The sequence below is a fragment of the Vitis riparia genome, chromosome 3 (assembly GCF_004353265.1).
Source record: "Vitis riparia cultivar Riparia Gloire de Montpellier isolate 1030 chromosome 3, EGFV_Vit.rip_1.0, whole genome shotgun sequence".
Lineage (NCBI taxonomy): Eukaryota > Viridiplantae > Streptophyta > Magnoliopsida > Vitales > Vitaceae > Vitis > Vitis riparia.
In genome coordinates this window covers 14,466,022-14,478,941 of record NC_048433.1, presented here as the reverse complement: position 1 = coordinate 14,478,941, position 12,920 = coordinate 14,466,022, and the positions used below count along the sequence as shown (strand labels likewise).

Here is a 12,920-nt window from a genome sequence, read left to right as displayed (position 1 = left end):
TCATATAATATATATATATATATATATATATATATATATATATATATATAAATATAACATATTCAAAGTGTCTAGAATGTAATACAAAAGCTCAAAGTGTCTAAACATACACCAATTAATCTAGATTTAACCAAATATATTATTACTTAGAAACAAGATAGAACAACATGTTATGAAAAGATTGAATTATTTGATAAGCATAGAAGTGAGATGAAAATTTAAAAAAAAACTTCTAAAGCATATTTAAAATGCCTAGAATGCAAAATTTTCAATGCGATTCAAACATGCACAATTATCCCATATTTCAAAAAATAATTCACTACTCTAGGTTTAGGTCAACATAGAAAGCATGAAAAAATGGAATTAATTCACAAGCTTGAAAAATGATTTTTGAGTGAAACCAAAACCCATAAGATTATTTAGAAAGTCTATAATACAAGAAAAAAAATAAAAAACCCATGAGCTATGACAGATTTTCAAAAACATTTCGGAGGTTAGAAATAAATCATAATATGGATACTTGAAAAAATCGTTTTATTCAACATGCTTGTAGAAGGCTATATTAGCAAAAATAAAATAAAATTCTTTGATACATTTAAGAATTTTTAAAATATCATCCAAGCCTTAAAAATATTTTAAGACAAGTTAAAAAGTCCAGATTTGTAAAAAAAACTAAAATAGGGTAGTAAGTAAGTGGAGTTTAGAAAATAAAAGTGTGGCCTTTGCTATAAGCCTAAATTAATTTTCATGGACTAATCCGCATCCTCAACCCTCTAATGGTCATGGAAAGAAGCTCATAAGTATGTAAATAATCTAATTGAATTTAGATTTTCAAGATTAATCTATATTCCAAAAATCAAGAAAAGTTAAAAATCATGTTTTGAAAATGAGTGATGTGGGCTAAAGAAATGAGCCATGGATTAACTATAAGGTATTCACCACTTCTCAAACATTAAATGAGTATTGGTTTAAGCTCACAAGAGGCATTGATGGCCAATATAACAATCACATATGAAAAAGAGGATTGAAATACATAAAGAAACACCCATAGATAAGGATGTTCTCATGTGAAATCATTCATTGTGTCCCAAAGACACATGACGGCCATTAATGACCATATAGTGACCATAATCTAAAGCCTCAAATAAGCATGAGAGGTGGTTCAAAAAGGTTGAGAATGATCCTTCAAAAATCAATTTGGAAAACCTTTCAAAAGTTATAAAAACACTGAGAGTAACTATCATTTTTCTCAAGCATAAAAGTAAGATCAAAGCCTATGGTAAGAGACTTAATATTTGACCATGGAATTGGCTATTGAAAGATGCTTGAAACTCAAGTTTGAAAAAGGGTTTTATATCGAGATTTGAAAAAAAAAAACAAAATGGAAAAGAAGAAAAAAAAGCTTCAAAGAGCATTTTATATGGAAAAAAAAAAAAATCTTTTTTGCTCTCAAATTTTATTTTTAAATCAACCAAAAAGGCTTTCAAAAATAATTAAAATGAAAGGAAAAAATGAAATGCCTAAAAGAGAAATCAAAAGAAAAACAAGGATTTCAAATCTAAACAAAACCTCATTTCATGATTTGATGAATGGACTTGAAAAATGATAAAATACCCAAATGAGATCAAAATCAAAGCAATTAAAGCTCTAAAAACCATTGTGCAACCAATTAAAAAAGATTAAACAATTTCTCAAGCAATCAAGATAAGCAAAGTGAAGCAAAGAAGAAAAACACCTATTGATGAAGAATTAATAGGCAACATTCAAGTGTGTGGCCTTCAATGTCCAGACCTAATATACAAATCAACTCGAGGATCAAAATAAAATGGAAAAGAACTAAGAACAAGATGAAAACGATGAAATCAAAATGAGCTTACTAAGGACTCTCCACACAAGTGAATCACTTGCCTTTTAGAATTCCAAATCCTCTTCCAAGTGAAGCCTTCTTCCAATTCTCCTTCTTATTTTCTCTCTTTGAAAATTGGAAGAGTCTTCCCTCTAAAAACAACTAGAGAATCCCTCTTTAACTAAGTTCTAAAGCTCTTTTTTATAGGGTAAGGAATAATGGAGATTTGGACACTTGTCCTCATATTTTCCAAAGCTCAATTCCCCTAAAAACCAAAACCAAACCTAAGGGACCTCTAACCCATTGCTAAAGCCCACCAAAACTAACCCAAAACACCCTTAGGAACCCCCTAAAATCCAAAGGAACCCCCTAAAATCCAAAAATAAAATAAAATAATGGGGCACGAAAAGGAGTCGAAAAAATGCCAAAACACCCAAAACCCAATCAACTAGTCAAAGAAACTAGTCAAATTGATTGATCTGGTTAACCCAATTGAAATGGTTCCCTCAGTTGATTGAACTAGTTGAATCAGTTTACCTCAATTGGTTTGACCCCGTAAGGGTCTCGGGTGGAGCGAAAAGGTCCTAGATGGGTTCCAATTATGTCAAAACTTTGGGGAAGCCTAGTGTGACACTAAAGTCATGTTATAAAGCCAAAAACTCCCTCCAAAAGATCTCTAAGAGTGGCCCAAGAGTTAGTGTCAAAGCTGAGTAAAAAGTAGACCACTAAGGAGTGCAATGAACGACTAAGTAGAAGAGGATCTTGCATATGTACTAAATGAAGGCATAAGATGAGGGGGAACAAGTACAATGAAAGATACATGCTATAAGAACAAAAAATGGAGAGTCTATATCATGTCATTCTTACTTTCTAATAAGAATAATTGGTTCCCACAAAAAATAGAAGTTAGTTGTGTTAGGATATTGAGTCTTGCTTAATTGTTGGCAATTTTGTTCCTTTTAATATTTGACCAAAGAAATCTTGTTAGATAGTGACTTGCTCTTAATTGAAGATCAAGAGTTATTGTTTGTCCAACCAGGAAGTCATAGGTATGTCTAAAAAGGTTTGACTTATAGCAATTTAGGCTCCATTGAGGTATAAAGAGGATTGGTAATAGTTTTGAACTTAAAATTAAGTTTTATAAAATTTTTGAAAAATAGAGGACGCTTAAGCGGGGAGCAACACTCGAGCACCCCATATTGCTCGAGCACCCGAAGTGCTCAAGCCACCAAAGTGAGATTGAACGGTCATGAATTTCCAACTAAGATTTTTTTACACAAATTTGATTTAGAATTCTTCTAAAACCAAACCTCTTCAGGATTTACTCCTATAAATATCTCATTATAACCCCTTGAGGGTAAGAGATCATTTTAGAGATTTTGAAGATTGAAAAGAGATCTCAAACTTATTGAGAAGTTCTTATTGAGGAGAAAGCATAAAGTGCCATGCCATTCCCGATCTCTCATTCAAGGTTCGATCTCTAAATCTTAGTTTGAAGACCTGCATCCCTTTAGCAAGGCTTAAGTGTATTCATTAGAGCAATTGGAGGTTGTTGCACTACGAACATGGATCAAGTTGTAGGTAATAGAGTGTAAGTCTCTAGGGTGAAACAACTAGGTAAATATGTGTAACTTGATCTCATATAGTGGATTTAAATTAATAGTCTTAAACCTCATAGTTTTTTTATCTCCACACTTAGTATAAGGGTTTTCTACTTAAAAATCTCATGCTTATTGCATATCTTTTAATTTTATTGCTATATCATTTGTTTGATTATCATTGTTATCCCTAACATCTCACAAGTTATCCCAAGAAGATAAAAATCATATTTTTATACTTAAAGATTTCAAGTATAGCCCATTTGGTTATAAAAGGTATCCCTGGTATCTCTTAAGGTAAAAAATTGAGGATAATACATATAAATCTTTATTTTAAATTTGAAATCACCCATTCACCCATTCACCCATACATATACTAATAGTGATAATTATATATATATATTACGTTTATGATATAGGTGTGTATTAATTTTTTCAAAAGTTTGAGTCACTTCTTTGAGATAAGGGTTAATAGTGTAATAAGTCATTTTATGATTCTCTCTTTGTTTTTCTCTATTTTTAAAAGTACCAAAATGTTTAATATTTTAAAATGGACCAAGTCATGTTTTTTTCTTAAATATGAATACCATATGATTTATTTTATTATCATCCAATGAATCTTACCTTTCAATTTATTATAACGGTTTTGAAACTCTTGCTATTAGTGGCACTGGTCAATAGGGAATACATTGTTAACGTTTATTACCCTTAGTATAGGTAGTGATATAGTGTAACTCTAGCTAATAAGGGTGTTGTTGGCCTTTGTTATACCATTCATTGGAAATCATTCCATTTACTGGTAAGAGCAATAAATTGAAGCTAGCCATCTAGTGTAAGTTCCATTATTTGGCATAGTGTTATTATTAGTGGATCATAGTAAAATGTTTGTTTATTATTATTTAATTTGAAGTAATTATGTAAAGTATATTATTTGGTTCTATCTTTAAATTGAATAGTCTTTAATTTTTCAAAGAAATTTAATTTAATTGTTGAATTAAATGACTTTATTTACTTTGGTAGAAAGAGACATCTCTTGTGTGATTTAATTTTGTACTATATTTGATTTTTCTTTATTGAGATGTTGAATTTGCCTTTTTCTATTATTCTATTTTTCAAGTACGAAGAGAGATAAGGATAGGAAGAGCACTTCTTTTGGAAACTATTGCAGAATAAATTATTTAAATTTTTTGATTTAAGAATCATTATAATTATAATTTTTAGAATTCTTTTTTAATTGTTCTAGAGACTCATTGAATTTTTTCTTTCTTAAATATTTTATTTTAGTTTTGGTTTTGGTTGGATTTGTAAAATGACTGTTAATTACCCTTAGTCTTGGGGTTCGGGTGTCAAATAACACGTGTTTCGATGGAGCTGCAATATTAGGCTTTTCTTGTGATCGATAAATTGTTTTTCAAAGTTATATTTTACTTTGTGTAAAATGTCCGTTAGCTCACTTTACCAACTCTGGAATCAGAAGTTCCCTTACCATGCCACCTCTTCTTCCAAATGAAAATACCGATCAAGTGAAGCCGAAGAGAAAGACATCCTAAATTCTCTTAAACACAAATACAAATAATTCAGACCAAAACCCATCTCCATCATCATTTCCTGCTTTTCGCCATGACCAAAGCTCCATCTGAATCCAGCAAAACTCATTACTCCAAACAACATCAACAACGCGGTAGTAGTACTAGCATTTCACACCGGTCTTTCTACTCACCCAAACTCTCTGTTTACATGCTGACCGCTTGTGTCATTCTCTTCATTCTCTTCCAGATCCAATCTCTTCACTCCGCTGGATCTCCTTCTTCTTCTTCTTCACCTTCATGGCCTCTCATCCACTCATGGAACGTAGTGTCCCAAGAAAGCCCAAACTGCAGCCATGAGCTCCACGCCTTGGCCGAGAAACTTAGTGATGCAGTCACGTTTCTCCCGCTTAAAGATCTCCGATATGCCCAAACTGCCCAGCAAGGCCACACGTGGTTCATGAGCTCCATGCATGATACTCGCGTAGAAGGCGAGGTCCAATACCAACAATACCCTTCAGCGGCCTCCAGAGGCAGGCTTCTATGCATCAAGGGACGGGACACCCACGACGGCGTGTGGAACTCCTATGCATTTGCATGGCGTGACGCTCTTCCTCGAAATGCCACCGTCTTGAAGGGCCTAACTTTTGTTTCCTACAATCATTACAACTACGACAACATATGGCACGGGCTATCAGCCATGATGCCATTCGTGGCGTGGCACCTGAGACAAGGGCAGTGTGCAGTGCCGACAAGGTGGGTTCTGTACCACTGGGGCGAGCTCAGAATGAAGATGGGCCCCTGGGTGAAGAGCTTAATGCAGGCCACATTTGGTGGGTCAGTGAATATAAAAGAGTTTGGTGATTCTGGTGATGAAGGAGTGGCTTGTTTTGAAGAGGCAGTGGTGATGAGGCACAATGAAGGAGGGATGTCTAGAGAGAGGAGATTGGAAGTGTATGATATGATGAGGTGCAAAGCCAGGAAGTACTGTAATGTGAGGATTGAAGGTAGGGGTCTGGCGGTGATAGGGCTGACAATGTTGATGAGAACAGGGGCAAGGTCTTTCAGGAATGAGTCAGCTGTGGTTCGGATCTTTCAAAGGGAGTGTAGGAAGGTGGAGGGGTGCCGCTTAACGGTCGCTTATTCCAATAACCTCACCTTCTGCCAACAGGTTAGCATAATATTCCTATAGTTCGTTTCTATGCAAAGATTTTCTATTGCAAAAATGCTAGTCACATCAATACCTTTTTGATCCTTTCACAACTATATATTTTCACAATTTTTAGTGTCTAAGGTGACTTTCCTTGTAAAAAAAATATTTATAGGACCATTACCACTTTTAACGACTTTCACATCCAAAAATTTAAATGTAAAAAGTGAAGTCACACCCAACAAAATTGAAACTCATAATAATCAAATATAGAAACCTTCTAAGAATGATTATTCAAATAGAAAAATTAAAGCAACCACTTAAAATATATATATATATATATATATATATATATATATATATATATATTTCTTTCTACTTGTAGCTATTAAATCTAATTTTAATTTTTAGAAACTTTCTAATCAAGTTTTACTTTCCAATATGTCCCCTTAGGCTTGATTTTTAATCCAAGTATCATACTTAACTTTCTAAAATCTTCAAACTTAAGAAATTTGGTAAAAATATACGTAATTTGATCATGGGATTTTACAAGTTTAATTATAATTCTTTCTTTATAATGCACTCGCTAATAAAATGATACCATGCATTAATGTGCTTATTTCAATCATGGAATACTAGATTTCTTTTTATAATGTAATCTATGATTTGTTGTTCACATAGATCTCCATAGTTTCCTCTTGTGCCAAATTGCATGACATACACATAATGTTGCTGAAACAAATTTTGTTTCGTAAGTTAAAATGGGTTGCTCATTTGAGTTTCAAGTGAATACAACATCTGCCATAAAAAATAAAATAAAATAAAATAAATGATGGTTTTCAATCATCCAAGTTTCCATCCCAACAACTATCGTTATATTCAAAAAGGTTAAAACTGTCAAAAAGTGAATTATATAAACCGTAATCAAGTTCACCTTTGATGTAACAAAGAATTTGTTTGATGGTCTTCTTGTCAATCACTGTTGCGCTTTTATATAATGACTAATAAGTCTAACTTCAAAAAGAATGTCTAGCCTTGTAGAATCAAATAGTGTAGGGTTCCAACTAAGCTTTTATATTGTGTTGGATCCGCCTTTTCTCATTTTTCATGTTTTGACAATTTAATTCCACATTCTATTGGTGTGTTCACCAAATTGCACATATTCATGTCAACTTCTTCATAATTTATTTTTCATAACATTTTTGAGAAATAAAAATACAATTTTTAGTTTGTTTCACTTCTCTACCAAGATATTATGATATGAGGCCAATGTCGATCATCTTATACTCTGAAGCCATTACTTCTTTGAACTCATCCAATATGATTGAATTATTTTTAGCAAAGATCAAGTCATCTACATATAAACAAACAAGTAATATATCACTTTCTTTTTTATTCACTTTTATATACAGAGCATGTTCATAAGAGCATTTAATAAAATTATTATCTCAAAAATATTTGTCAATTATACTATTCCTTGTTCTTAGTGATTGTTTTACTTCATATAAGACTTTTTGATTTTAGAACCTTGTTCTCATGCCCTTTCACCACATAACCTATGGATTGTTCCACAAATATTTCTTCTTCCAAATGCTCATTCAAAAAAGTAAATTTCACATCCATTTGAAAAAACTTTCAATCATTTTAAGTGGCCAATGAGATGATTAATCTTATAGTTTTAAACGAGCAACTAGAGCAAACACCTCATCACAGTTGATGCCTTGTTACTTGTAAGCCTTAGCCATCAATCTTGTTTTGTATTTTTCTACTTTTCCTTTTGCATTCTTCTTTACCTTGCCTACCCATCTTACCCCAATTGTCATTTTCCTTTTTGAAAGAGATTTTAGTTCTCATTTATCACTCTTCCTTATTGCTTTTATTTGCTCATCCATAGCATTTTCCCATCTTTTATCTTAAAGATTGTTTCTTAAACTTATTGGTTCACAATTTGTAAAAGGAAGAAAGAGGTTATATCATTTTTATTTTCTATCATCTCATAAATCTTTTGTAGACTTCTAAAACTTGGTGTCCTTTCATTTAAGCTACCTAATGAAGAAGATGTTTTTAGAGCTTCATGAGTTGATAGAGGTGGTGATGGAATACTAATTTCTTACAAGCTTTCTCTTGTTTGTTTTACTTCTTTATAGAGGGGAAGAATGTCAAGTTGCTTCTTGAGCACCCTAATCTCACTTTTCTTCTTCATTAAACTTAAGACCTCTAGTAATATTGATGATCATTATTTAGATTGTGTGTCTTGTAATCTTTGGAGCTTGAGTCATAACCAATGAAAATATATTTTCCCTTCTTTTTATCCAACTTTGATTGTTTTTTATCCAACACATGTGTATATGCAATGCTTCCAAATACTCTCAAATGTGAAATGTCTTACTGTTTTCCATTTCAAGATTGTTTTGGTGTTTTATTCCATACAGTTTGATTAGCAGAACAATTTGACAAATAAATCGCACAATGAACCGCTTTAGCTAAAAATTCTTTAGGCATCTTCTTACTTTTCAACATACTTCAAGTCATGTCAAGAATAATTCTATTTTTTTCTTTCAATTATACCATTTTTTTGTGGAGAATGCGAAATTGTTAAGGCTAATACACAATATGATTTTCACAATATTCTTTAAGGTCTTTTGAAATGATTTCTCTTTTATCAAATCTCATTACCATTATAGCACAGTCACTTTTCTTTTCAATAAGTGCTTTAAATTTTTTAGAAGCACTAAATACTTAATATTTTTCCTTAAAAAAATATGCTTGTGTTTTTATGCTAAAATCATCAATAAAAAGTAAGAAATATTTATTCTTACCTAACTAGTTTGGATGAATTGGTTTGCATACATTCGCATGAATAAACTCTAAAGGCTTCTTTGTTCTTGTAGTTACTTCCTTTGAAAAACTTTTCAAACATGTTTTTCCATGTAAGAATCCTTCACTTAATTAATCCAGGTGATCTATAAAAGGCAATTCTTTCACCATTTTTTTTTTCTTTTTTCTCTATTCAATCCTTTAAAATTAAAATATATAAATCCTTAGTCTCAAATCTAAGAGGAATCATTGACAAAAGATTTTAGGACATTTTATAACATCATTTTGAATGTATAACAACATTCTATTTCTTGTTATAGGCATATTAGCAATTGAATTGGCATGTTGATCTCTTATTGAGAGACTTTGATTTTTCATATGAATTTCATAATGCTTTTCTAAGAGTTGATCACCCAAACTTATTATGTTATTTTTCATGTTGGGCACATAATAGACATTCGGGATAAATTAATGCTTTCTATTTTTCAAACAAATTAAGATTTTACTTGTCACTTTTTGATTCATCAAGTTCTATAAACAATTTTAAATCCACACATGTTATTTCCTGTTCTAGAGTGAAGGTATCATGTGTTTTTCTCTTCACTTTATCCTTTATACACCAACAAGATGGTAGGTTCTTCTTGATATTTCTTTTGAAGAAAGTTGCTTTGTCTTTCCACATTTTTAGTGACACTTCTATATTCATAAGCCTACATACAATATTTTGACAATTATAACATTGAATTTGAGATTTTTTCATTTTGCCTTGAGTTGTATCATCTTCCACCCTCTATTAAGGAATGTTAATTTTGACTTGTTTCTTTATTATTTGATGAATTAAAATCACCTCCTTCTCTATTACCTTGGTCATGCTCATGGCCACGTCTACAACCATTTCCATTACTATTCTAACTTCTTTCATTAAAGTTTAGTTTATTTTCTTTTAGTGTAAGTTTTGTTTAAAGAACTTATTATAATTTTTCTTGGTTCTTTTTTTTTTTTATCTCTCTTCATTTGCAATGATCCCATAAGTTGACCAATGACTAAAAAAACTAAATCTTTAGATTCTGTAATGACTATAACAATATAATCAAACTCTGGATTTAAGAAAAATGATTTTTTTCAACCACACGAGTTCATTTAAACTTTCACCTATTCTTTTTAATAAGTTCACAATAGCCAATACTCTAGAAAAATAATTAGAGATTGGTTTTGATTTGTTCACATGCAAACCTTCAATTTTTTCATAAGAGTTTGAGAATGATTTTTTTTTTTTTTGTATTGTATCAACTCCTTTGCGAGTATTTTGTAACATCTTCCAAACTTCCTTGGAATTAATTGCACTTGAAATCGATCTAAAAAAAAATATTTATGTTCATCCATTGCTTGATAGATAATGATGAGAGTTTTTTTGTCTCTCCTACTCATATATCTTTCAAAAAACCCTTTTGTTTGGGTTTAAAGTGGTTTTATTTTATGACTTTTTGTTGCATTTCTCTATAACCTCTCATGCCTCTTGTGAACCAAGCAAAACCTTCATCTTGATATTCTAATCATCGTAATTATCTTTATTGAGTTGAGAAACTTGAAACAGATACAATCTACTAGCTATCTTTTTCGTATGGGTCTCGGTACCAATTTTTAGAGTAATAGAATTGAAAGAGAAACACAAACAATAACATAAAGGAAAATAAAATTAAGAGTTAAAGATTTATTGTCTTCTACCACTATTTTATTCAAATATTGCATAACCTCTTGTTTATAGATACTTACATTTAACAAAATAAAAACTCCTAGTAACAAAATATAGAAACCTTCTAGGACTTGACTACTCAAATATAAAAACTAATTAAGTAATCACTCAAAATAAAACATTCTCATAGCCTTGTGAGGACTAAATCTAATTTTAATTTTTAGAAATTTTCTTAATCAAATTTAACTTTCTAATAATCCTTTTGATATGTGCAAGTTTAACAGTATTAGAAACAGAATATGCCAAAACAATCCATCACAACTTAGGGTGTAACTACAAAAATAGATGTTTTTTTATTGAATCACATTTAGGAGATTATCCATAGTAATTAATCTTTTGTGTTCAAACATCTTAATGCTAAATTTAGTGGAAAAGCTTCAAACATATCTTGAAACATGGGGGCACTTACCATGCTACTTCCCATTTATTCTCCTTACTACTTAATTTGAAGGTTAAAAAATGGCACTCTAGATTTCATATCAACACTAAAATAAGTTTTGAGCATCCTTTTTTTGGAGTTGTTCTTATCCACCAAGCACATTGAAAATGGAAAATTAAGCTATAAGTTTACATCACACATATATAAACTAACAATGACGCATATTGGCATGGGTTGATGTGTTGATGTGTTGATCTAGGTGAAATTGATGAGCTTGACAGACATTCTGGTATCTCCACATGGGGCACAACTAACTAACATGTTCCTCATGGACAGAAATAGTAATGTGATGGAATTCTTTCCTAAAGGATGGTTGAAACTTGCTGGTGTAGGTCAGTATGTATATCACTGGATTGCTAGTTGGTCTGGGATGAAACACGAAGGAGCATGGCGAGACCCAAATGGGGATGATTGCCCTTACCCAGAAGATGATCGTCGTTGCATGTCCATCTATAAGAATGGAAGAATCGGATATAATGATACTTTTTTTGAAGAGTGGGCAAGAAATATTCTCGTAGAGGTGAAGACACGTAAGATGGAAGAAGCCTTGAATAAGAACAATGCTGTAGTTTTAGGTGGTTGTGCTTGTAGTTGAAATGCTAAACTACTAACGCTTAAGCACATTGATTATACTATGTAGTTTCCATGCATGATAGAAACAATATCCCAACTGATAGATGGTCCTTTTTAATTCAAATTTTCAGCACACAAGTATCAATGTATGTATCCACTTTCAGAAGTTACTTTTATGATCACCATAATTGTATCGATCTTCAAGTCCCTAAATATTAATGCACAAGTTAAAATATTACTAAAATCTTTTTTTAAAAAAAAAAAAAAAAAAATAGCTAGCCTATAAATGAAAAATCCAGAAGTTAGATGTGGATGTCTTTGAATATGATATCTAATCACATCAAACAAGTGATTCATATTTACCCACAAAGTTGATTGAAGCAAAATAATAGAATCTATACTTCTTGAACAGTTAATGAGTTGCAGCTCCTCAAAAAATCTTTTTAAAACATCTATACATTAAAAAAAAAAAAGTTTTAAAAAGATATCTGTGAGATTTTTTAAAAGGACTTTTTCAAAATAAGTAAATGAGCTATTTTGTTATTCTTTGAAATCTATAAACTAAATGTCAGTTTATAAGCTTTATATGATTATAAATGTTGGCATGAAAGAATTTATTCCGCTTTTTATTTTTTAATAAAAGCTACTATATTATAATTCGAGAATTTATAAATGCCCCCATCTAAAATCTCTTCACCCCCACCTCACATATTTTTTAGGACCAAAATACCCTTGGTGAAAATACAAATATGCCCTTGTAACTTAATATACACCCATCTTCTTCCTCTATTTATTCTCTTCTAATCTCTTGGTAAATCTAAGAGAATATTAGAAAGTTACATTTTTGGAGCAATAGATAAACAAATGATACTCTACAATGATGCTAAAAATGTAGAGTTATATTTATTTTTTTTTTAATTTTTAAATATTTTTGGAACTTAATCAAGTAAATTATGATGAAGGATGTTTGAACTTTTAGGGTTGAATACCCTTTAAAGCATTGGACACTAGAGGTTCAATATACCTTAAGAAGTTTTGTCGTTGAAGGTTTGGATACCTTTAAGTTGTTTAGCATTGAATCTCTAAACACTTGTTCTTCATTTATTTTTTAAATTAATGGTAATTGAATATGATTTAATCTTTCTATATAAGATGATACATACCCTAAACACCTAACCCCTAAACCCTTAAACCTTAAACCCTAAACCCTAAAACCTA

General features: G+C 31.2%; 1 protein-coding gene across 1 annotated transcript; it reads left to right on the top strand.

Moving 5' to 3' along the window:
* Positions 1–5,064: 5,064 nt before the first annotated feature.
* On the top strand, positions 5,065–11,724 carry LOC117910972. Its single transcript, XM_034825147.1, has 2 exons — positions 5,065–6,141; positions 11,329–11,724. The coding sequence occupies exons 1-2, from the start codon at positions 5,065–5,067 to the stop codon at positions 11,722–11,724; spliced, it is 1,473 nt and encodes a 490-aa protein (XP_034681038.1).
* Positions 11,725–12,920: the final 1,196 nt, after the last annotated feature.